The sequence below is a fragment of the Acanthopagrus latus genome, chromosome 7, assembly GCF_904848185.1.
Source record: "Acanthopagrus latus isolate v.2019 chromosome 7, fAcaLat1.1, whole genome shotgun sequence".
In the NCBI taxonomy this organism is placed as follows: Eukaryota; Metazoa; Chordata; class Actinopteri; order Spariformes; family Sparidae; genus Acanthopagrus; species Acanthopagrus latus.
This window is the reverse complement of record NC_051045.1, coordinates 26,820,850-26,847,196: the sequence shown is the minus strand read 5'-3', so window position 1 is coordinate 26,847,196 and position 26,347 is coordinate 26,820,850. Positions and strand designations below refer to the sequence as shown.

At 42.3% G+C, this 26,347-nt stretch overlaps 1 protein-coding gene across 12 annotated transcripts; it reads right to left on the bottom strand.

The window, feature by feature from the left end:
• Nucleotides 1-780: 780 nt before the first annotated feature.
• Nucleotides 781-26,321, bottom strand: wu:fa11c10 (protein FAM110B). 12 transcript variants are annotated; one of them, XM_037104989.1, is made up of 5 exons: nucleotides 26,026-26,321; nucleotides 20,200-20,320; nucleotides 5,481-5,599; nucleotides 4,073-4,489; nucleotides 781-3,735 (listed from the first exon to the last, which is right to left on the bottom strand). In XM_037104989.1, exon 5 carries the CDS (start codon nucleotides 3,723-3,725, stop codon nucleotides 2,322-2,324), a length of 1,404 nt encoding a protein of 467 aa, XP_036960884.1. In that variant the 5' UTR covers nucleotides 3,726-3,735; nucleotides 4,073-4,489; nucleotides 5,481-5,599; nucleotides 20,200-20,320; nucleotides 26,026-26,321; the 3' UTR covers nucleotides 781-2,321. The 12 variants fall into 12 exon arrangements, with proteins under 12 accessions (XP_036960884.1, XP_036960879.1, XP_036960883.1 ...); XM_037104984.1 differs by lacking the exon at nucleotides 5,481-5,599 and adding an exon at nucleotides 24,683-24,741 and having other exon boundaries at nucleotides 26,030-26,321; XM_037104988.1 differs by lacking the exon at nucleotides 5,481-5,599 and adding an exon at nucleotides 13,342-13,412 and having other exon boundaries at nucleotides 26,030-26,321.
• Between the last annotated feature and the right edge of the window lie 26 nt (nucleotides 26,322-26,347).

Here is a 26,347-nt window from a genome sequence, read left to right as displayed (position 1 = left end):
TTGAAAATTAGCTTGCCCAAAAATGAAACTACAGTAAATCTTAAAAGTGCCTCTTTCATCGTAATTATGATTTTACACGAAGGTTTGACTCATATTCAATCACAAATAAAGCCTTGTTTGCTTTTTGGCGAGAGTTTCACTTTAACAGCAAAGTAGATGGAGACTTGTTTTAAAATGTAACAAAACAATATCAGTAAAATAACATTAAATGACTCCATGCAGCTCATACGGGGCAAATCCAAATCCCCCCAAATCCCAAACTAAGCGGAAAAGACCATTACACCCTTTTTAAAGCCTGAATTTTCACAGCAGCTGCTTTGCTAAAACTGTTTTAATGCATCCCATTTAAAGTGGATTCACCATGTCTTTTCAAACCAATCTGGGGTCTTTACATTTTAAAACCCACCCCCATCTATTTAATGTGTTTTGGACATGTTATGCTGTGAAACTATTTGTGTGTTTTGTAGATGACAAAACTTTATATGAGCATGGAGGTAGCAGTCAACCTTCACAACACAAAGTAAACACAAACCATCCAAAGTTCTGTGTGTCAATTATTGATCAATTTGATTTGATGGGTGAAACACCTGCCACAGCTAAACTGGACCTGCACCAGATTTCAGATTATAAACTGAGGATCTGGCATCAGAATTTCATAAACTCCCAAAATACTGAAGACATCAGAGAAGTGGCTGCTCTCAGCCAGATGCTGGAACCAGGCTGGTCTGTTTCCTTTACAGTCAACAAGAAAGACCAGAAAGTAATAAAACAGTGAAAAAGAAAAGTTTTAGAATTTATTTTATTAATTGTTTAGAATACACCATGGTAAAGCATTTTGGATCTCTCACTTGAAGACTCTTTGGGCATCCAGTGCCGGATTCAGCACACTTGGTTCACCATCACTGTGGTCACGTTCTCCAGCCCTCTGATCTGACTGCCACTGCACGCTGCTCTTCAACTACCTGTGATAGTTACTGGTACAAATTGGTGCTCAGATTGACTACCCTGAAAAGTTGAAAGGGAGTAGATGCAGAGGGCACAGAACACTAAGTTTAGCACTCCCCACATAGCAGTAGCAGCCCCATTAACATCCACACTCAGCATGTGACTGGTGCCTGTGTTTGCATGTGTTCAAATGTGATCCTACATTTACTGTAATTGTAGTTGATATAGTCAGATTGCACTTAAGAGCAAGGATTCAATTATGTACACAAAGTTGTCCAATATTAAAAAATACATTAAGTTACATTTTCCAAATAAATATTGGTCCATTTCCATTAGTATGCCAAGTGCATCTTCCTGAGACACTTTCAAAACCGCAGTATACCATCAGTGAGTATACTCTTCATCCTTCCTGTTACCCATCCTTTGTTTTTCTCTCTAAATCATTTTTTCGTGCTACACTTGCTTTAACCATCCTCTTATGAGATCACCCCTTATCATAAGACTTGCTTTCTCATCTGTGCCCAGACATACGTAAATAGTAAACAGATTTCTCTCGCTGCACCTGTGCAACATAATCCAAGACATGAGACCATGTTTCAGATGCAAACACACAATTGAGACAATGTTACAGTCAGATACACAGACAGCACTAACTGCAGCTGCTACCATATTTACTGTAATTGACCTGAATATACGTGTGTGCTGTGAAGTGATTTTCTGTGTGACAGTCGTGTGTGTTGAGATGACAAACCCTAAAGTAAATGGATACAAACTTTTCACTCGCATGCTGACAGAAATTTGTATAATAACAGTCTTACAGCCAAAAAGTTTTTTTTGTTTTGAAAATACAAGTGAGTTTATGGAAGCTTTTTTGTGTAGTTTCACAGTATCAGTATGGTTCTTTTCCTGGCTTATTCAGTCGCTGTGTAGCATCAGAGTCTCCAGCAGTTTGTAGCAAACCTCTGGCTTTGTGCTGCAGAGGTCTCTGGTGCACACGCACGCACACACACGCACGCACACACGCATACACACACAGTACCCTTACATGAGGAACCATTGTCGCAAAGAGCCTTCATCCTCACCATCATCATTTATACCAGTCTATTATTGCTTTCATTGCAAGGAAAAGGGAAATGTATCATCCATTTACTTTCGCAGGGAAGCAGTCCTGACTTGCAGCCCAGATAAAAATCACTGATGTGCAATTTCAAAAACAAGTTTGAGTCTTCAGAGGAAACAGTAAAAACAACTACTGGATTATCCTTAAATGTGATGTAAGGCAGCAGAAGACAAACAGATGGGCTTCTCTTCTTCAGACATGAGAGTACACACAAAACATTCTGCTTCCCTGATTTGTCTTTCAAGTCCCCATTAGTCTATACGTTAGAAACAGCACTGTTAGCATCTCGAGCCTGACGGATGCCGTATAGCCACTTGATGACTCGAGCGTTCCTCTCGATGACGGATATGCCATAGGGGACTCGCTCGTTGGCTGCACCTGGCCCATCCTCATTGTCCTCATCTCCTCCATCCTCCCTCGCCCGCTCAGCCTCCGAGCTAGGTGTACTGACACTGCGGAGCTTAGAGACGGACACAATGTCAGAGTTGGCTCTTGTGAAACACTCCACTCCACCCATGCCCTCCACCTCCTTCGGGTCCAGCCCACAGTAGTTGAAGAAGCGCTCCATGTCCGCCGTTGCACGTGAGAAACGGTCGCTCAGGTCCGACTTGGAGCGGTGCAAAGAAGGGTGCTTACGGGAGGACCCCTTGGAACTGGCATTTGATATACGGGTGAAAGCGGGGGAGGCGGGTGGGATCATGCCCGCACGGGCCAGCATGGGACTGGGCGGCGGGTAAGCTGGAGGAGGGGGCAGGGTTTGGGAGGAGTTATTAGGCTGCGGGTGGGGTTGGTTCTGAGTAGGTGGGGGAGGAGGTGGGACCTGGGGGTGTGCGACTTGGCCCTGGGCAGTCTGTCTGGGCCTGAGCTGGGGCTGTAGCTGGGCCCTCTGAGGCTTCCTGATCTCAGCCTGAGGCCGAACGTCCACCCTGCGCACTGTCACAGAGTTAGGGGAGCTATAGGGTACTGGAACCCCAATACGAGGTGCCCGTGCCGGAATAGGAGGGGGGCGGTGAGTGGGTTCTGCTTCAGGGGTCCGGAGGTTGTTGTTGTTGAGTGGAGAGGAGGTGCAGGAGGAGGTGGAGGAGGAGTTGATAATGCTGTGATTCAATGGTTTGAGGTTGCTGAGGAGTCGGTTGCTCCTCTCCTGTTCTGCTGACAGGCTACTGCCGATGCTCTTAGCTCCTGATGAAGGAGATGATGAGGAGGGGGAGGTTGAGGAAGAGGACTGGGAACATGGCATTGGTCCATCACATACATCATTGATAAGATTATTCAGAATATCCAAGTTAAGAGCAGGTCCTCTTCTCCTTCCAGGTCCCTCCTTTCCTCCTCCATTCTCCACATCAGCTGGGCAGCGGGGAACTTTGCGGGCTGGAGGGATACTGATCTGACACTGGAGCATCTTCCCTGGTGGAACAAGGGGCTTGCGGATGACTGGCGGTTTGATGGGGGCCTGGCGGGTGAGGGCCACATGCTGGCTCTTCACATACTTGGCCTTGTCTGCTTCCAGGCGTTCTACAGCACTCAGTTTACGGGCCCCAGGCTCAGCCTGACGACGGAAATAGTCTGGACCCTTGTGAAGTATCCGGAAGGGCATGGCAGAGGTGAAGGGAACCCCGGCCAGACGGCCGTCTGATGGCCGCAGGGTTTCCACTGGCATCCTGAAAGTGCTGTAGAGAGAGAGAAAGAAAGACAGTCTCTCACTTAAAAGGTTTTTGAAACAGACTTATATACAAAGGAAAGACACGCAAGTGTGAATGAGCAAAAGAATGATTAACTTCTCACTTTCGTTTAACAAGAGGTTATATTAGCAACCACAGTTTTGGAGACATGAGAATAAAGAGGTGGGTGAGAGTGTGTCCCTTTGTAGCTCCCACATGTCCTCCCTAAGCTTAAGAAAATAGCTCTTTTGTGGTCCATTTTCTTCCAACTATCCTCCTCCCCCTCATCCCTCCTCCCTCCCTCCCTCGCACCCTCGCTCCCAGAGCCCCCATTTAACTTCCTTACCGGTCGCTGTGCTGCTGCTCTCACTTCTCTCCTTTTCTTCCTTCTTTCTTCTCCGTCACCCCTCTTACTCTTTTATTCTTTTATCCTTCCTTTTTCCCCAGTCGTGGCTCACTGAAAGGCTACTTGCAGGACAGGGTCAGTTGGGGTCAAATTCCACATCAGGCCCGACCAGACCACCTCTATTAGCTCAGCGGTGAACCAGAAGGGGGTTAGGCAGCAGATCGGGGTCAGCGGTCAGCCACAGTCCAGCCGACGGGGGCCCTCTCTTCAAAATTCAGGCCTGGTAGATCAGTCCCGGGAGCACAACAGTCTTTATGATCCCCTTCACGATCCCTGAACAGCTCGTCTGTCAAGCCCGTCCAGCTGTGATCTGACACAGAGAGCTGCTCGCCAACTCAGCTGGAGCATCACACAGTCCTGGAGAGGGTTAAAAGAGATCGAAGTCCATGTCAGATAATGGTAGAGCTCTCCGTTTTCTGTTCGTCTTTCATTAACAAAAGCATCCACACGCACTGATACACACACACACACTCACACACATACACACACACTTCCAGCTGACAGACAGGGACTCTCTTAAACACTGAAGTGGAGCAGACGGGACAGGCTTTAATACCCCGTCTGGCTCCTCCCTGCCGGCCAATCACACGTCAGGCCTGGAGCCTCAGTGGGGCACAGGGGGGCGGGGCGGTAGGCGGGAGGCATGCTCGCATTGGTTCACCTCCAAAAGGATTCTGACCAATTGGACCCCTCCCCCCTCCGAGCACAACAAAACACTGAGGCAGGGTTTTCATTCAAATGAAAATTCTTTGAAAGAGAGAAAGGGGGGAGAGAAAGAGAGAGGGGAGGACAACGGGCAAAACAGCTGCAATTTTTACATTGACTTGCATCAAGCTCAGCGGGGTGCTATGAAAACATTGTGAAAAACACTGAAAGCCCACACAACTGTTCTTCGTGTTCGGCTCTTTGTCTTCATCAGCACAGTAGTAGAGACAAAGTGTGTGGACTACAGAAACACAGTAAACAAAAGAGGATTATCTTACTGCAAGTCTAAATGTGCTTTAAATAGTTTTTTTAACCATTTAGCTGGTGATTTAGCGCAATGGGCTTCATGTGAAGTAAAATGTGCCTGAAAACATCCAACACTAGTTTGGAGACAAAGAAACAAAGACAGACAGTGAAAGATTTTTTCCGCAATTACTGAAATTATTCCTCTCAGTTTTAGGAGTTCAAAGCACACACACACACACACACACACACACACACACACACACTGTTCATCTATTTTTCCAATCTTTCTCCAAGCTCCCTTTTTCCAGAATAACAACCCTTCCCTGCTTCTTCTCATTTACAACATTACACTCAACATTACATCACACCCAGCTCATGCGCTCTCCTTCCTCCTCACCTCCAACATATCTATCCACACATTTTTAATTAGTCTTTTTATAGCCAGCTTCCTGCCCGTCTCCCTCAACATGTGACCTTGTTTCCCCCACATCTCCCCTTTCTCGTTTGCTCTCATCCCTAAACAGCAGCAGGGAGAAAGAGCAAAAACGACCATGACAGCTTAGCTTGGCACACACACACAGCTTGAGAACCTGAAGATTTGCACACATAGTCACACAATTTGCGTCCATCTTATCCATGTGACAACCTAGAGAAGAGTTTAAAATAGTCAAGCTTAAATTACAAACACATTTGCATCACAGAAAATAATGATTCACAAATATTAAGTGGCCAAAAGGCTTGAGGCAAACCTCTATGGACCACATTTAAGGGATGGGGCAAAAATACTATTATGGAAACACTGAATGGAAAACAGAAAGAAGGACTTAGTTGAGAGGAAAATGTGACTTCTTAAAGGCAAAGAGGGCTTGTTTAGTCAGTTAAAGGATGACAGAAACCCACTAGACACAAGTACCAGTAAACAGAGCTTCATGTGTAAAATCAGTGGATTTCAACTTATTTATGTATAAAGTGTCTGTAAACAATTTGCTGTAGAACCACAGTTCAGTAAACACACAGTAGACCCTGGTGGAAACAGGAGAGAATGATACTTACACAGCCTCTTCACAGCCTTGAGAATATATGAGTACAGGCAAAACGCACTGATTGAATTAATCTGTTAAAGCTTGTCTTTAAATCTTGATTTCTAAGAAAATATGTCAAATTGTTGTTACATTTTTGTGACAAATTTCCTTAAAAAATGGAACTAATCAGCAGTCACAAACAAAGCCTCCATTAGTACCTCAAAACACCAGTTAACACACTGCTTCAACACTCACTCACTGAAAATACTGGCTTCAGTGCAAAAGGTAATAATAGAAAGTCCATTTATAGAAACTCATGCTGAAGAAAGACTGTCATTCAAGTACAAGGGAATGACACAAATACTTCCTCTCTGTCTTTACCACAACACAATGTAACATAAAGTCTCCATCCCAGCCTCTGTCATACACTTTAATCATGATAACTATTTCTTTTTCTTTTAATGACAGTGATATGTCATGGTTTCTTTCTTGTCTCTTCAAATGTACTTATTGTATGTCGTGTTGGGCAAAAGCATCTGGTAAATGCCCTAAATGTAAATGTAATTTTTTATTGATACATCATGGGATGTCATTCCAGTTCAACAATGGAAAACACAAGGTTTTCATTCAAGAGATGTGTGCACGGATCCCCATCACACCTACATAAACATGACATAAATCTCAGCAGATAATTATAATCCCATGATGCAGTCTCTTACTTTGTTGGCCAACAGTTTAGCCACAGATACTGTGGAAGGAGTTGGAGAAATAGTTTGAAGCACTAACAATAAGTAGTGTCAATGAATTAAGGACTGAAAAGTCTCAAATCAGTTCTGTTGAATTAATTCAAACAGCATAGAGGTCAGATTTGGAAGTATGTTACGGCTAACCCAGTTACCTTCTGTTTTTAAAGCTTGCCATTAGAAGAGCCATCTACCTGCAAATATTTTCAACCTGTATTGTCCCCACTCTAAAAACAGCAGCTATTATCATTCATGTCCTCACTGTACAGGGACGACCAGCTAATAGGTCTCTCTGCTATGGGGCTAATGTGTGTGCAAGCAGCAGCGTTACACCTCTGTATGGCACCAGACAAGGTGTGAACAGCTCCAGCTACAATAGGAAAACAAAACATCCCATGTCTGTCTTATTTTTCTAACTTTACGTCTTTGACTTCCACTCGTGTTCTGTTCTGCAGTTGAAAAAACAGCTGATGTCTCCAAAAGCGACAAGCCAACCGCAGGCCGTGACCACAGTGACAGACCACGGAATGAGATTTCACGATGGATCTCGGTTCGATTATCATACAACTATGCTAACTGCTGTGTTGTTGTGAGTCCTCCTGCTCTGCTCCTCTGCCTTTCCAACCGCCATATTAGCGGGTAATGATATGGCTTATGATGCCTGCTAGGTGTGAGAAAAATACTGTGCCTGGTTTATGTTGTGTAACAATTCAGTAAGAGACAAAAAATAAATAAAAACACTGCACGGTATTATTCTGATCTCTGGGACTAGCGTTGTTTGAAAGGGTGGCAGAGGAAGCTCCAGCTGAAAGGAAGAGATGACGAAATGTTTTACCATAGCTGACTATGGCCACTTACAACCAGCATGCTTAAGACTAATTACAGGGAGAGCCCATGACTGGGAGCAATTTGCCTTGCCAACATTTTTTAGCACTAAGTTACTGAATGGCTGAATAGTAGCAAAAAGTGAGAGCATGTGAGGTGATTGGTTTTGGTAAGAGAGAAATGAGGAGAGGAGTCCTAAGTTTTTGAGCTTTTCTTCAGAAGCTGTGACAAAAAACAGGAAAATACAGCAAACTGAGGGTCCAAACACTGAGGGACAGGAACAAGGTGTGTTTATGTGTGTGCGTTCTGTGACACCAGCTAGCTTGTCATATTGGCAGTGGCCTTGATTGCAGCGGACATTGACCCCAGACTGTACAGAAAACAACAGAGACCCCACCTAAAGAGATGGAACCAGAAACCTCCTCTTGTCCAATTTGAGACATAGACACTGAAGAAGACATCTTCACGATGACAGTGTTTTCAATGAAATCTAACTCGGAGGTCTAATTGAACAAACAATTTCCCCCAATTTAAATGGGATTCAGGATTTTGCTCAGGGGGAATGTGCAGTGAGATGTTCACAAATAATATTTAAATCCCATCCCATTCTTTGGAAGAGTCACCTTCACCCCAAGCCCAGACACAGAGGGAGAGAGAGGAGGTGGGAGTTTCGACGAGTTAGTCAACAGTGATTTCTCAGTTTCGTCGATAACTGGGGGGATGAGCAGGAAGCAATGACGCATTCCACAACAGGAAATGTGTGAGAAAGAAAGAAGAACAAACAAAGCACCCTCAGCGCGAGTGTGTGAGTGACCAGCAGGCCGTCCCTGCTTTACAGGCCTATTTCTGGCCACGTGGACTTGCCTCTTTGCCATGAAGACAATCCCAACTCAAGGTCCACTTGCAAGCATTTTCCAGAGCACATCATGTCTTCTTTCACAGAAAAAACGTAAACATATAAAGGTACTAACTAGTTTCCAGAGAGACAGATGTCAGAGGTCAATGTCAAATAAAGAGGAGTGCACCGTGGCAGGGTTTGGTTGTCTTTCTCAAGGACTGATAGTCTGGTTAAAACTGTTGGTTATCAGCCAAACAGTCAACATGCTAACATGCTCTCAGTGACAGTGATGTTGAACAAATATCATTTGGACCATGCTGATGCCCAGTTTAGTGTGTGTGTGTGTGTGTGCTATAACATCGGCTAATTCATCATTAAAAACCTGGAAAAGTGTGTTGTCAGGGACTCTGAGACAAGACAAGAAAAACAAGAGTTAGTACTAAAGGACCTTTTATTAACATTTCCATAATCTCACAAACTCTTATTATGGCTGCTCCTAGAAGACTCAAGGCTTTATTAACTCTACGGAGTATCTCCTTTTTATCTATGAAGACCAGTAGGGCTGCATAATAAAGCAAATTTTCATCGTCAACACGATACGAACATGTGTGATAAACACATCGCAAAAGACTTCCTGAAACGCGATGAATAAGAAAAATCATTTTATTTACACGCACCATGTGTGCTGCACTGCGGCACCAGGAGCGGCAGGACGAAGCGAGACAACATGGAGAGAACATTCATGGGAGACTCTGCTTAGTGTTTAACGGAGGCCCGCAGCAGGGGGAGGTTCACCCGGGTTCAGTTAAGAGAGACGGTGCATCTCGCTACCAGGCAGTTGGCCAGTGTTACGGTGTTTCCAAGTAATCAAGTACTTATCATTCACAGGAGTCTTCAACAACGTAACGTTGAATGGTGATATATTCCATGTGTTTTCTGATGTAAAGGTACACTAAAGGTGCAGTAACTGTCGGATCTGTCACACTGGGAAAACACGGCTAGCATCATTGACGTTAGCAACATGATCACATGCCTCGTTGTAAAGAGCGTTAATCACTGCCACGGTGCAACAACTGGTTTAATCAAAATGTCTGTTTATAAACTTTTTATTATGAAATGATCCGTTCAGCAGAGCAGGGGATGTCTGCTCACTCGTCATTCTCCTAGTTTGTGTGTCAGAGGACTCAGGAAGGTCAACAACAAGTGTATCAAGTTATGGGAGGTGATTAGGGTAAAAAAGTGTAATGTGATTAAATTGCATTAATCTAAATTTTTCTTTTAAGGTCAAGGTTTTCAAATTGATTGCCAGAATTATAACACATTTATACTGACAGCCCTTAAATATTTAATTACTGCACTAGTCATAAAGTGCAGTTAAAATATATATTTTTATTCTTAATAATGTTAAATAGGCCTAGGGGCCTACAGAGGGTTATAGAATTATAAATAGGCCTACATGTTCCATTTCAGACAAGAAATTTGGTAAGTTTGGCTAAAAGCTTAATATCAAGCTGATATACACCCTTCAATATTTGTTTATTTATCGCAACATTTATCGTCATCGCAATATTTAACAGCGTTATCGCACATCATAGATTTCCCTCATATCGTGCAGCCCTCAAAACCAGGCTACATCCTGATGATACACTTATCATGTAATGAGCATACAACACAAACCCTGGACCATCACCCTACTCAGATACCCAGTTTAACTCAATCAACCACTCCTCTTCAGGGCTCATTTTTGATGCTCTAAAGACAGCTAATGAAGACAGAGAGGAGAGCAGCAGACCTCACAGGAGTCAACCATCAATATCCTTGCTCCATCACAGAGTGTTGGTCAGCTATCAGCTCTGACCATGCTGCTCATTTCCTGCTGAAAACAGCTCTGGGCTGGGTGCAGAACTGGTCCAACATGACGAAAGTGTCTGGATTACAGGGTTATGCAACCATTATAAGAAGTGGGCTGCAAAAACAGCCATTGAACCATAAGAAGACAGTTATAACAGTGTGTGTGTGTGTGTGTGTGTGTGTGTATCAGAGAAGAGAGTTTTAACTGAGTAGGTAATCAGTGGAGAGCAGGTGGCTAAGTCCTCCCTCAGGAAAACTAAATGCAGCAGCTAAGACAAACATATTGTTACATCTGCCCACATTAGCTACATAGAAAAAAAAAATTAAATATGCGCTGCAACATAAATAAGAACACTGCATTATAAAAAGGTGTCACATTTTCAACCACTCCACTCCAAAATTAGCATCTCACAAAATGTCACTGGAAATAGTATTACACAAATCTTTACACAAATCATTATATTTGGAGTTAAGATCAAAGTTCATTGTCATGTATAATCATGTTTAACTAAAACTGAACAATAGATAGTTGCAATTCATCTTTGTCTTTTAAAGACATCCAAAGATTTCCTGTTTCCAGGATAATTAATGACTTAGCTACCTCCATCATTACCACTGGAAAAAATAATGTGTTTAAAGCATGAGTTCAAGAAATGTACATTTAGTCATTATCTATCATGCAGGTGGAAAGTCAGGTGAAGTTCTAGGGTTCACAAAACATTTTTGGGACTTCACAGAAAAACAGCATTGCATTATTTTTCTAAAAAACTGACATGGGACCCAAATTGATTTGAAAATATGTTATGTTACACTCTTTTTTAAGCCAAAAACGTAATTGTAGCTGCAAAGCTAAAAGCCTTAGCACACACACTGTGTGAAGTGGGTGCAAAAACTCAAAAGCTGTCAAATCAACGTTTCAAATCAATTTGGGCTTTCGGAGATTCAAATTAAGCTTGACAGGCTGTATGGAGCCATTTTTTTTCTCTTTCAAAAGAAGTCCCTATCTACTTCAGTTGTTTAGGAGATCCAAAGTGTTTTGCAGACTACAAAACTTTACCTGACTTTCCATCTGTGTGAGAAAGAGAAGATAATGACTGAATTTCCATTATCATGTGAACCTATACTTTGATTTTTTATTACCACTTACCTGAGCAAGTGAGTTGCTATCTTTATTAGCCCGAACCTGACATTTTACTTTCCTCAGGCAATGTACAATCATTTTTGGTCAGTCCCAACGAGGCCACTCTAAGCCATTTTTCTAAGTCAAGTTCAGGTCAACTTAAGGTGGGTTCTATTTCAGATATAGATTTAATTAGATGTCAGGCATTATTTTCCTTCCTGCACTGGATAACTAGCGTGCAGGATCACAACTTCTCAAATTTACAATACCCATAGAGATACTAGCATCGCGTAGCCTCTAGAGGAGGAAATAACTCGGATCCAGCAAATAATTTCTGCTGATTATGCAATGGTACCCCCTTAAACTGATCTGCAGATATTTAGGGAGAGGAGGGTAATTCTAAGAGTGTGTGGCTGGAGGCATCTTTTCTTGCCTCACATAGACTGATCTGATCTTGCATTAGGTAACACAGGCACACACACCTGGGGTCATATGTACCCACACACTGCATACGAACACACACTAACACAATCGTGTACTATATCCAAAACGACACACAATACCTGACACTATGTAGCAGTGGTCGAGCCTCAAGGCAAAGAAACAAGGAGAGAGCAAATATTGTCTCCTTCAAAGTAGTGACCAACACATTCCAGAGACACGCGGGCAAGGACGCAATCACATACTGCTGTTCTCAGTCAGCTACAAAAACACACACACACACACACATACACACACACAGTGGTGTGGGAAGGAGAGTGGTCACTGTGGAGTCGCCTCAATGGCTAGGCCTCGCTGTTGGCTGGGTTACAAGGAGTGTTTTAGTCACGCACGCAAGCACACACGCACACACGCACATGTACAAACACAGTCACAAACAAACACGGGATTCTCCCAAGTTTACAATCCAACAATCCCCAGTTAGCTCTCCACTTACAGACAGATGCTAAAAGTCAAGAGCAGTCATGAAAAAGTCTATTTTGCTTCAGCCAACAGCCTGATGTGATATATTGCTTCTCTACATGAAAGCTTTAAAGCAGCTGAGTAAAACATTTTTTAAAAAGTACAGCCATGCATGTGAGAGACAAAAGAGACAGATGGGCTCATGAAAGTTTGTCAGATCTCTGAGCTTTATCAACACGGTGTGAGATAAACCGAAGCACCTCTGGCATGTTGAAGCTCTGAAGCACTTTCCTTTTCTGCTTGAAATAAAACGTCAACATCAAACTTCTTGCCAGCATACCGCTCAGCTTCTCCCCGTTACAGCTGAGGGGGCTGACAGAATGAAAATAGTTCGGGGGCAGAGCTGCCAAATGTTATAATCAAGACCAGTATTTTTAGATTTGGCATTCCGTCTCAAGGACAAGGAAGCGTGGCAGGGATACGAAAAGAGACAATAGCTACCTCTATTATAATAGAGCCTTCAGCTGCTCTGTATGGTTTTACACCAAAACACAATTAAGACTTGTTGCGGATTCATTCTATGTTTAAGATGTATTTGACAACAAATGAGTGAATACATTTACATCATATCAGATATCAAAGGCTTAAGTCATCAGACATATTGAGAAAATCATTAAGACATCACTGTCAATTGCCATAGACCCCCCCCCCCCCACACACACAAAGACACAACCCAATGTCTACACACTACAGGCACTCTGATCTGCTCAAACAGGACAAAAGATTGTTTACTCACATGATGTTTATGAGAACAGGAAAACCAGACAACTTTAAAGCTCCAGAGTGGCGAGTTACACTGAAAAGAAGCAGGAAGGCTCTCCGGCTGGCACTAGTGACAATGTGCCAGTACGCGTGCTGTGAGTTCCTGTGTGTATGCAAGCCTAATGAACACTAACCTGAGCGTCTTTAGGCTCATACGCTTTCCCCCTTCTCCTCCCACTGCTGAGGAAGACTCCTCCTCCTCTGTCTAGAAGCAGGAAGACAGTCAGGAGAGCAGGAAGCAAGAGCTTTTTCTCATAGTCACATGATCTTCCTGACACTTTCTCAATGACCTGTCTTTCCTTTGAAGAGTCATTTCCACTACCTATGACAGTGGCTCCCTTAATACAGGAAATGGAAACAATGATTTATTTTTTTAACCTGTGGATGGAATGGCACGGGAAGTAATATCACCAGTGATCATCATGAAGATAATTATTGATTATACAATAGAAGTCATAAATCGAGCAAAATATCTAAACAATTCCTTGTTCCATCAACAGTGGCTGTGCCTTTGGTGATCTGATCATACGCGGACAGCTCTAAGTCCCTTTATTCACACCTGGCATAAACACATGTTTTGACATGCATCTCAAGTGAGCACTAAGGGCTCTGCTCTAAATTCAAACAAACGCATACATTTCTGTGATGGAAACAAAAGGATAACAATGTATAACATTAGCAGAAGTTACATGAGGTTTCAAATAATTAGGAATTTGTCACAGACAGCCTTTGTTAAATTTTATAGAATCTCTCCTGTCTACTATTTTGTAAAATGTGACATGTCCAGTTGAAAAGGTAAGTTCAAACTACTAGATGTTTGCCTAATGTACTTGATGGACTGGTCATGAGTGGCAGCGTGTGCCCGTTTCTAGCGTTGTCTCTCCCTCTTCATCGCCTAGCTGTTGCTGACTGTAAAGTTGCTTTGGCCGCTTTGACCTATAGTAGTTTGCTGTCTGCCCCAGTGTAAAACATTCTCAAATTGTTGTAAATTGTTGTTAATAACAACCAGATACAAATTTTCCCAGCCATTCAATCAATAAAAAAAAAACTAGATGAATGCCACGGATCATTTATGTCACTGTAGGCTGACCGACTTCAAGTATGCTCAGGGTTTTAACCTCTTCCACATTCCTGGAAGCAACAAAATAAAACTTAATTTTCTGAATAAAATCAGAGGTAAATAGCACTATATAAAGCTCTCTCCAAGTTTTTCTAGATAACACCAGTCTTTCCTTTCCAACAGATTCTTCTGGGATAATAAACAATGTATTCTAGTAAGTGAGAAAGTGAGGGAGGGGGTGACAAACTGCTGGCACTGAAATAAAAAAGGAATATCATTAAGAAGGAGGTGTGGCTATAGGATATCCTGTCATTAGGGCCTGCAACACTGTGTTTCAGATGAAGCTTTAACTACTCTATCATCTCAGGAATATTCCTGCAATCTTTCAAATTAATATAAAATATAAATCAGTAAAATGCATTAATGTATTCACTCCCACGAGTAGTTTATTTCACATCCTGCACACCGTGAACAAGCTGCCCCCTTGCTCCTTACAGGCCAAACATACACAGCAGTGCTTATTTAAAGTAGTCAGCAGGGCGGGGTGCCCCAGACCAACTTCCCTGTGGTACACACACACACTAAAATACATGTATACAAAGGCACTCATAGCCACAATCTAAAATCAAACACACACATGCAGTGGTCAGTGATTCTCCGGAGGCAGCAGCGGGGAGCGGACTTCCACTCAGACTCCTCACTGTAGACGAAAAGCAATCGGCTGCCCTCAAGGAACAAGACAGAAACAAACAGCGGGGGTCCATGGGATAGGACAATAAATATTTCAGCCGGGTCATCTAATTTAACACCTCCTCTACCTCCCGTTTTCACCACCAGTCACACGCCTTTCCCTCCCTAGCTCCCCTCCCTTCGATCACTCATTTGAGGACTGGGCCTGGCAGATATCACATTTATGATCTACATTAACATTTACATTGAGGGCATTTAGCAGATGCTTTTGTCCAAAGCTTATAATAAGTACATTTGTCACAAGAAAGAAGCCACAACGTATCACCATCGATAAAGTAAAAAGGAAAAGAAAAAAATCTCTGCTTTCTCTTCTTCTTCTCATATATCTTTTACTCCTCCTCTTTTTTAACATCTTAAATCAAGCTGACTGGACTACTTCACCTCCATCCTGTACTCATGTGCTCTCTTTGCCCTTTTGTATCATTTCTATCTTCAACTTTTTTTCGTCTTCTCCTGTCAGTCCTTTTCACTCCTTCTTAAAGCCACACCATCTATGTGCTGGGGGGGATAAGTATTTTCACCATAATACTCAAAAATCCCACCCGGCCCTCTAGCAGTAGTAATGCACCTCCATGAGAACACACACCCGTCAGAGACACAGAGGAGGCAATTGGATAAAGAGTATTAGTGAGTGTGTGGTGCCTTCTCATTTGGCCAAATACTCTGTAATCAATGCCACACATACGTGCACACATGCTCGCTTACTCAGACAATGATGAGTCACTATTCAGGACGAGCCACGACTCACTACACTAGATGTTTACTCTCTTTTCAAATTGATCAACAGGGGATATCTTTTTAAAGTGACCACAGATAGAAGGGGTGTAAAACTCCTGCAGCTCTTGCTCCTTTCCATCATACCAAAATCATAAGCACTGTCACTTGCTGCATACAGACACGCACACACACATTCCGCAAATGAAGGGACTCACCAGGCTTACATCTCACATTACTGCTCACATTACACACTGACATGTCTGAGCAGGCCTGTCTCCGTCAACCATGCATCCTCATGGGGTGAAGATGCCTAACTAGAATCAATTTCTTGAGGAAATCACACTGATATCAGTCAGAAACAATTCGGTGACTCTTGTATAAACATAAACTTCTCAGAATGCACTTTTGCAATGACATGGCTAAATGTGACAAGTACCCATTGACTTATCTCTTTGGACATGTAAATAGGATTATTTGACAAATGATAATGGATGGCAGTTAACATTCAAATTTCTAGAGGACTTCTTATCAGCTCTGGTAACACTGACATTCAGTGTGTGTTGACTTTCACATACTCAAACGTGCTGCAAACAGACAAAGCAAATATTTTGGGCTTGTTTAAACACAGAGTTCTTAAGGGCAACATGTGACTTCTTACAAAGCCCCTGACCCCCCTACTTTTTTAAAAAATCAAACAGAGCAGATAAACAAACCATGGTACCTTGCAACAGAGAAAACTCTGTATTCAGTGCAAATAAAGTGTGTTCAAGTTTGAAAGAGAGCAGTGACATTTAAGTCGCTTTGTGTCCTCTAAATGAACTTGGTACTGTCTTCAGTCTTTTGAGGGACAGCTTACCTTGAAATTCTCATAAAAAAGGTGCTCCAGATAGAATACAGGACACTACCTGTATGATATATGGCCTCTTCCTGGATTAGGCTTAGATTATATAATAATGAGACATCAGAAATTTGCCTTCTAGCAGAAACTTCACCAGACAGATTCTACAGTTTGCACTAGAACACAGACAACAGACAAGGCAGCAAATTACGACTTCCATAAAATGTATTAGTATAAGTATTTATGAACAAGCAAGTATGATCTGATGCAGATCCTAGATCAGCTAATCTTAAATTATGGTTAAGAGGGTATGGTTCCTATAAAATTTAGAGTGATACAGGGCTATTTATGTGATACTGGATTAACGTTGATTTGGTGGTCCTTGACAGAGGTATGCACTCTACTGAGTGCCATTCTACTTTTTTGTTAATCTGCCAGTTATTTCCTCAATTAATTGTTTGGTCTACCTAATGTCAGAAAATAAACATAGCACAAAATGTAAGGAAATTTCTTTGTTGTAATAATGCTTCTTGGCAATAAATCTTATACCATTGGAAAAGCCTGTTTATTTCCTGTTTAAATGGTGCCACATCTGAAGCAACATGCATTTGTAGGATGAGTAGCAGAGCTGAGTACGTGGGTTGCATGAAACATTTGCAACATTTTCTCTGCCAAACCATTGTCTCTTGCTTGGTGTTGTTTGGTGGATTTGATGGTTAAAGTCTGAAGAAACAAGACATACTGGAAATTTAACAATTCACTAAAACAAATAGGAGCCTCAGTAGGATGTGGAACAACCATACACAGCCACAACAGCCTGGCACCTCCTCCTCATTCTGGTCACCAGCCTGGTCACACCCTGCTGCAGGATGGCATCCCATTCTTTAACCAGCATCCATCACAAGTCAGCCAACATGGTTGTGTTGGTCAGTCTGGCACTAACAACACACCCAAGCTGATTCCACAAGTGTTCAAAGGGGTTGAGTACAGGACCCTCTGGCAGGCCATTCTATCCTCTCCAACCCAAATTCTGCAGGTAGTCTCTGAGAAACCTCTCTCTTCGTGTGACCAGGCTGGTGACAAGCATGAGAAGGAGGTGCCAGGCTGTTGTGGCTGTGTATGTGCACCAAACAAGAGTCAATATCAGAATAAGCTGTTTGGTAGAGAAGATCTGGCTCATCTGTCATGGGCACAACCCACATACCCAGCTCTGACTACCACAAATGCATGTTCCTTACAAATGTGGCACCATTTAAAATGGAAATAAACAGACTTCCCTACAGTATAAGATTTGCTGTACCCAAATATAAACTTTTCTGTTACAATAACATGGATAAGTCTTGACCCTTTTCTCCCAGTTCACTTGGACGTGTGATGCTGTCACGTGTAACTACAGACAGTTCATGGATAGACAAAGATAGTCTTGTAAAAATTATCCCAGCGTGACAAGGCATCAGAGATCTATAACACACAGACATGTTAAAAGCTGTTCATTTGAGCTTTCTGCTTAGTAGGTCAGTGGGCCCAGTGTGGAGGGGGAAGGGCAAATAATGGTTAACAAGAGCTGATCTCAAAACAGCCAGTGGTGCTGTTGACAGGCAAAGGGCAGAGTCCCTCACATGCAGTGAAGAAGCATGGCCTTCTGAGAAAGGGAAAAAAAAAGAGGGGATGAGGAAAGAATGGTTGTCACCTGCTGCCGTTTGTCGTGGAAGGGTGGGGCAGATGACAGACATGGCATATCATCCAAAAATATACAAGCAAACACAGCCGCATGTATTCACACACACACACACACACACACACACACACACACACACACACACACACACACACACACACACACACACACACACAAGCAAATGCCTTTTTCCCAACACACACCCAGACTGTGTGTGAACACAAAGTGATGAGCACACACATATTAAAGACACACACAAACTCCCCAAACCAGATATTGTGTTTGTCATATGCTTATTCAGTCTTAACTGTCTGGTTCCCAGCCTGTGACCCAATTATCATTGATGACTCAATCTGCATTTTGGCTGTTCAAGTATAAATAGCAGTAAACTGCCACACTACTTGTGCTCCTTCACCTGGCAAACACAAGACAACAAATTCTCTTTAAGTAGGTCAGTGCAAGAGCTGATGAATTTCACTATTTGCACCATCAACACACAATTTTGAATTAACAGGTACTGTTTTGGCATTAGCTCCTCATCTGCCATGTTGCTGGCTATAACTCATGTTCCGTATTTTACAATATGTCATCCAAGGTAAAGTAGGACTGCATGACAGAATAACTGAAAATGCAAAATTTGTCCTTTCTGCAACATTGCCATATGAAAAAATACAGGAATGTTCACCAGTTGAGTTGAAAAGCTGTTTGGAAAGAATCGATCCTTCTAAATTTCTCTGTAGAGGGTTGACACTTTTAATACAAGAGGTGAGCCAATTAGAGCCATGTCTAACAAATAATTACAGTCAGTGTAAGTGTAAGTCAGTGAGTGTGTGAAGGACTCATCCCAGAGTTCAATCCACCATAGCCTGTTTGTTTTCTCCACAACACCAAATCAGTTCAGTTCCAATTCAGTTCACAACCACAGAAACAGAGACACAAGTCACAAGTCTGATCTGGGTTTGACCGCAGATCCCACAAAAAAGCTCAGCCAAGAATGGCAACTATGGAGAATCTATGACTGGGAAAACACATATCCACTGGATTACTCCTTCTGACACAGTCTCCTGAGACAAGGGTTATGTTTGACCACCAGTTTGCCACAGTAAAACAGACATTACAATTATTCTCATGCTGATCATGGTGTGCATGCAGAGGCTGTGTGTCAGTCATTAGCAACAAAGTCAGTGTCCAGGTTCCCTTTCATTTGAGTATCAGACACAGTTATCTTGTAACTTGTCACAAAAAATGAGAATGTGTAAGTATTCCTTTATATCAAGCAGCAAAAAAGCATTATCATTAAAACTATGATTGAATTGGCTTGAGTTGACTTTGAATGTCCTCCAATGTGACATTTGGGCAAGGGCACATTGCAATATCCACACTGAAGTAAATTTAAGCAAGAGCCATGTGATTTAATTCATCCAATCAGCATAGACATCTAGTTGGCCACATCACTGTGTTGCAAGGACCTGCTTTACAGTGAGATTTTGTGAAATTTGGAAACAACAGTAAGATGAGTTGTATGCTTTAGTTTATCATTAAATTATGCAGTAAATGTTGACTGCACAATGTAACAGCTATATAATAATGACACCATTAGTGTTAACTGGATTCCTCTAAACCTAAGAAGATAGCTAAAGCTATCTGCCACTGGCCACAAAATCTCCCAGTAAAATGAAGGCTGACTGGCAATCCAGTCAGCTGCTGATTGCATTGTAGAAAAAATTATAAAGGGTTTTATCAGGACATTAACATCATGCAACATCATGCATCCTCCTTTCCAGATTGACTCTCATCGTTGTCAGTTTGTCTCCGGCTCATAGCTTCACTTGGTCACATGATACGAGCTGTTTGCATGCGAGAGATCTCCATGTGAGTCCAGAGCTGCTGACCTCCAGAGTTTAGGACAAACAGAGACAGAGATTGCCAGCACAAGGAGTCACACTGACCTCATTCCTCAGGGGGAGATTCGCCCAAATTGGGAGCACCCAAGGACCAATGACTGAAGGGAACTCCAGCCACATGACTCCTACTGTCTAGGATATTTGGGCCAGGGAGGGCTTAACCTGACTGAGAAGCAAGGAAACATGCAAATGTCATTCTTTAATAGAGAGACATGACATTGTGATCCTTAACCTTTCAGTCCATCTTGCATTCAAAATAAAATAATTATTGATGGCACTCATGTGTCTGCTTACATTGCATGATATAAACTGCACTGGTACTGCTGCAAATATTTCTTTTCTTCAAAATACGAGGGACAGGCTTCTTTGGTACTTGTCATTCGCTATGAATCCCTTGTGCTTGTGTCTACAATTTGAATACAGAAATGGCATACACAACATCCCTGACAATGTACAATACTATTGAGAGAGCTAACAGTCAGCATATTTAACGGCTTCGTTAACAATAATTGCTAGCTACAAATACACTAAAGACTACATGAGCCATTCAAATATTTAAATCAATATAACTACACAACACCAGAGAATAGATCAAGGGGTATGTCCCCTCAGAGTTGCTGTGATGCAAGAGATGTTGTTGTTGGTGATGTGTGGGAAAGGAAATTAAAAGAAGTTTATTTATCAATTTCTTATCAAATCAGCTCAGTTTGGTGAAGCCATGACGCTCATACATCTGCTCAGACATCAGTAGCCCTTTTTAGATAGAAAAGGCAGCATGTTTGCCCCAAGGTAAGGGTGGCAATGTGCCGCCCTGTCTTTCTAAAACGGAGGCGTAATATTCCTCCTCTTCCAAAAGCCGCCTTGGAGGTAAGTGTAAACAGGTGATGTGACATGAAGCTCGAAGTTAGGCAGTGAACAGTGACAACGAATTTGTCTTCAAAATAAGAGCTTTACATTGCACCCCATTGGAGTTTAGAACCGGTTCTTAGCGGGGGGCTTTTAATTTGAAAGTTGCGACCGTTTGTAGCTTGCCGCTACAACAACAAGCAGACACAACCAAACAGCTACAGAGACTGAGGAGACGCTAGCATCTCCTGGATCTCAGCGGCTGTTCAGTTATTCATCTTGACATCCACGGATGAAGTGATGGACTGACTGCTGTGATCAGCTGTTTCCTGGTTTTAAAATTCCCCAGCTGTGGGTCACACAACAGCACAGGTCATCAACACCTCGGCCCATCTTATGCAGGTTCCGGCAAATCGAGGCGGCAAATCACCGGACCAAAACAGACCCCCAATTTTCCACCTTCAGTCTAAAACTGCGGACCGGGCCACCAAAAGGGCAAATTGGTGGCTTGCTGCCCTGTCTAAAAATGGCTGATGACAGCAGTGTTTCTTTCCTGCATGCCACTGTTCATTTGTGTCTTTCAACTAAAGCTGTGTGATATAACAATATATATATGTCGTGGTGCAATATAAAAATGTCTACCGTAGGATATTACCCTATGTTGTTTATATCGTAATTTCAACGTGTAGGCTACTTGATTAGCACTTGCTACACTAGCGTTAACGTACACAATGGTTGTGATTTAATACGGCGTGTAAAGCACAACTCAACATCGGAATGATCATTGGATATCAAAATTTTGAGTTCAAAACACATTTATTGAATGAAGGCAAATGTAACTGCAGCAACGCTACTACTTTGTGGGGGCATTTTTACGTCACTCACAAGGATTCGTTTATGGTACCAGTCGATCGGGAGTAAACAGAGGCAAAGCAGCATGGCGGAGACGGAGGAGAGCGCAATGGAAGACGAAAATAACATTACATCAGACGCAGATACAGAAGCAGAAACCGTGCCAAAAAGGGGGAACCGCAATTCCATCATTTGGCTTTGGTTTAAAAAGTCAGACACTGACCAGCGACCGATCTGTTTTGGTCCGCCAATTTGCCGCCTCAGAGGGTACACTTATTTCTGCCTCCATTGCTATCTAAAAACGAGGCGTCAATGTGCCAGCCACTGCGTGAGATGAGCGGAGGTGTCGATGACCTGCACTGTTGTGCGACCCACAGCCGGGGAGTTTTAAAACCAGGAAACAGCTGATCACAGCAGTCAGTCCATCACTTCAACCACGGACGTCAAGATGAGCAACTGGAAAGCCGCTGAAATCCAGGAGATGCTAGCATCTCCCTCGGTCTCTGTAGCTGTCTTCGTTGTCCGCTTGTTGTGTAGTGGCAAGCTACGAACGATCGCTACTTTCAAATTAAAAGCCCCCCGTTAAGAACCCAGTTCTAAACTCCAATGGGGTGCAATGTAAAGCTCTTATTTTGAAGACAAATTCTTTGTTACTGTTCACTGCCCAACTTCATGCTTCATGCACGTCATATGTTTACACCTACCTCAATGGCGGCTTTTGGAAGATGAGGAATATTACGCCTCCATTTCAGAAAGACAGGGCGGCACATTGCCACCCTTACCTTGGAGAAAATGTGCCACCTTTTCTATCTAAAAAGGGCTAGAGATTACAGCAGAAAGCTAATGAAAATGCTGCCCTACGACAAAACTGAGGGGACACACTACCTCAAATTCAGAAACACATATTACCCCTGCAAACAACAATGTCATCTTCCATCATAATGTTTCACTGCATCATTCATTCATATCATTATCCAATTCATTATCCAATTCTACTAATGGATATTACTTCTCAAATAAAACCGACTTCAGCAGTTGACTTACTTCACTTGATATTGAGTATCTTTTTTTTAATTTGTGGCAATGCTTCTTATGCTCAAAAGGTATCACTGATCACATTCAGCCTCTAAATATGGGATTCCATCTTCCCCCTACCATTGCATTCATGTGACAGCATCTCTGTTGGTCAAATCATCTGCCCCTTCAAGTGGTTTCCAGTGTGTTGTAGCTAATGTTGCTAATGCTAGCTAGCTAGTGTTTACGTCGCTAATGCTAGTTAGCAAACGCTGAAACTATAAACTCGCAATTATAGACTTGTTAGGGCCACTTAGGGTTCTTTGACCCAGTCTGCTTTCATGTGGGTTGCTAGGGCTTGGTGAGCGCAGGTTTGAATTGTTGTCTGGGATGGAGCGGCTCTCTGCTTCTCCACTTAGGCTGCACTTAGGCTGCACTTATCGGTGATTACGGTAGGGAACAGATCGACTATAGATATGTACTTTATATGACCCCACTTCAAAAAACCCAAACTATCCCTTTAAATCTAAGAATGGCCAGTCTGCACTCAAGAAAGAAAAACAAAACGTTTTCCACTGTTGTTCTGCAACATCAATGTTGGCTTTAATACTAAAGACCACAGCTAGTGAAGCAAAATCTAGCCTAAGCCACACTATTATTTGCTTGTGATGGATGGCATGTAGGTTTGGTAGGGAAAATATAATATTTTTCAGCTAATCACAGGTTTTCTGTCATAAAGATTCTGGAAGAGCAGAGAACAGTACAGAACAGTGGTTAGCTGGTCTATTATGCATGCCACTACAGCAGGCTGACGTAACAGTCGTGATTAAATGTTCCAGTTTGAGAGAGCACCCATCTTTAGACATGCATTACTTGCTTGAGTGCTAATCAGTGACTGTCTACTCAATTCAAACGAAAGGATGACATTTTTGAAGTGTTCATACCACTTAAATTCCTGTTTAACTGTAATATTAATCAGAGTATGATCACACTTATGTTTTTAAACATGAGTTGAAAATGATTTAGCCCAACAGCATTGCATAGCTGCTGATCGAGCTAATCTAAGATCATGAATTAGACAAAAGCCTCTGCTTAGTTGTGTATAATCAGCCGATACCTTTCAAGTGTGTTACATAAGTGGGAGACTACCTCTGAAAGTAAATTCTGTGTATGGGCTGTAGTGGGTTGTGGTGGGCCTCTGGTTTCAGTTAAAACCCCCATAATCTTCTTTCCTGACATCACCAACCCATACTCTCCATCCTATTTGATGTTTCCCCTTGCCTAAATGAAGGAAGCAAAAGTCTCTGCAAATTCTTTGAAAGACAGATGCAAACAGTGGACTGTTCTGCACCACTGCTACATGAACTGTTATTATCATTTGAAAAGAAGTATGTGTTTTCCATTTACATATAAGAAACAGAGTCAGGTTCCAGTCTGTTTTCTTGTTTTCCCAAGATGAATGCCTGCTCACTGAGGGGCCCATAAAAAGACTCCACACTGAAAAGCAGACAGTATTTTGATTAGTCCAGACTGCAGGATGCACATTCCTGGCCTGGGAATGATTAAGAAAGGAAATTACAAGTTGGTGTGTTTGTTTCTGTTGCCCAAGGTGAACAGCTTTTACGGGTCTTCAGCAAGCAAGAGCCAATTATTAAGCAAACATACTATAGATAATCTGCCTTTGCTCAGATATTGTTTTATATTAAAGTGACAGGATGGCCCTGTGACTTCGCGGAAGGAGGTTCAGTTAACAGAGGCATTATAGAGCCAAACACAACTGGCTACACAGTCGGATTATTAAGATAAATTTGTATACTTGGAGCTAGGGGTCCACCACCAAGTCTGCAGAGAGGCAGCTCCCAGTCTTGAAGAGGGCTGTTGGGAGATGCAAAAATACAACCTCAGAGGAGACGGAGGTCAGTTGGACAACAGGGAGTACAGTAACAGTGTGGTTTTGAGGGGTTCGGCTGCTGGAACACAAGGGCTTATACGACAGGTAATAAAGCTGCATCGTTAACTGAGCAGACTACCTAGCAACAGCAACATTTAGCTGCAGTGCGCACTCACATTAGTAACAAAGCTATTTGAATCTGTCAATCAAGGAGCCACCTAAATCATCCTGGTACTGTAACTGGCATCTCAGAGGCTGCATACATAATAAAGTTATTTGTTCACCTACAAGTTATAAAGTTGTTATAGTACGAGTTATAAAGTTGTGTTTTTGTACAGATACGTGTGAAGCCCAGTCCCTCTTTATGTATTATGGCAGCATCATGAAAACTGAGCAAATATTTATTGGATGAAACATGTGTATATGCCCTTAAGTCCAGGATGAGTCATGAACATTTTTCATTATTTTCCAGGAAGTCAGAAATACTAAAATACAATTAAGATTAACTACAAGGTGACATTATTTGCCATAAGTAAGCCTGATACTAGTATATAGGAGAAAGATAGAGCATCACTCATTATAGAGACATATATATTTCGAAATTGCCTAGCTCACTCATGACTCAGTCTGCTGAATCAAAGAAAAGGCCACACAGCTGTTACAGGAAGGGAAATCTGATTCATCACAAGTTCATTTCAGGCCACAACTTCCTCATCTGAAGTACAGAAAAGAACTGCCCTTCTGGCCCTGCTGAATATCTGCATGTAAATACATCAAGAGCCAGACAGTGTGAAGCAATGTGTGCCCTTTAAACCAGAGTAGACTCATATCCTCAATCCTCCATCTTTCTAAATTATTCTGGGAATCACAGTGTCCATCTGGTTTCCCGATATTGACTACTCTTTCAGTCAAATCATCGGAGTAGCAGATTACGGAGGACCTGAGGTGGTCTACAGACACACTGCATGTCCTGTTGTGGCATGTTTCAGAAACTACCCTAAGTTACACAAACAGTAGTCTGAATGGTCACGCCACAAAACGTAGGACAAAAAAAGAGGAAAAAGAAAAGAACTCTCGTGCCCCTGCTCGACTATTTCCCAACACATATTCAACCAGTGCCACCAAGTCTGGCTTTCATTGTTAGTTAGATTTGTCATCCATATTAACTAACGTTATGCTAGGGTTACAAGAAAAGCGGTCCTTAGACAGGTGCGCCACTCGTACTACTGCCCCACGTGAATACATGTATATAAAAAAAAAATACATACTCACGTTGTGAACAGCTATTGTCGGCAGGAGCTTTATTTAATTTTCGCAGACGTGTGGATGCAGGTATTTCCGCATAGAACCAAACGTTGGGAAATATGAACGGCGAGCCAACGGTGTCCACTTTCACTCACTTACTTTCAATGTTCGCGCGGTTGATACCACGAATGAGGTCCATCGCATTGTACAATTTAGCTGGGATTTGTTATTTACATTTGTGAAACGCTAAAATGCATATAACATATAAGTAATATTAATATGTTGATTAACCATCCATTCAGTAATTGTGAAGAGCTGAATTCCTTTTTACATTACAGTTTATGT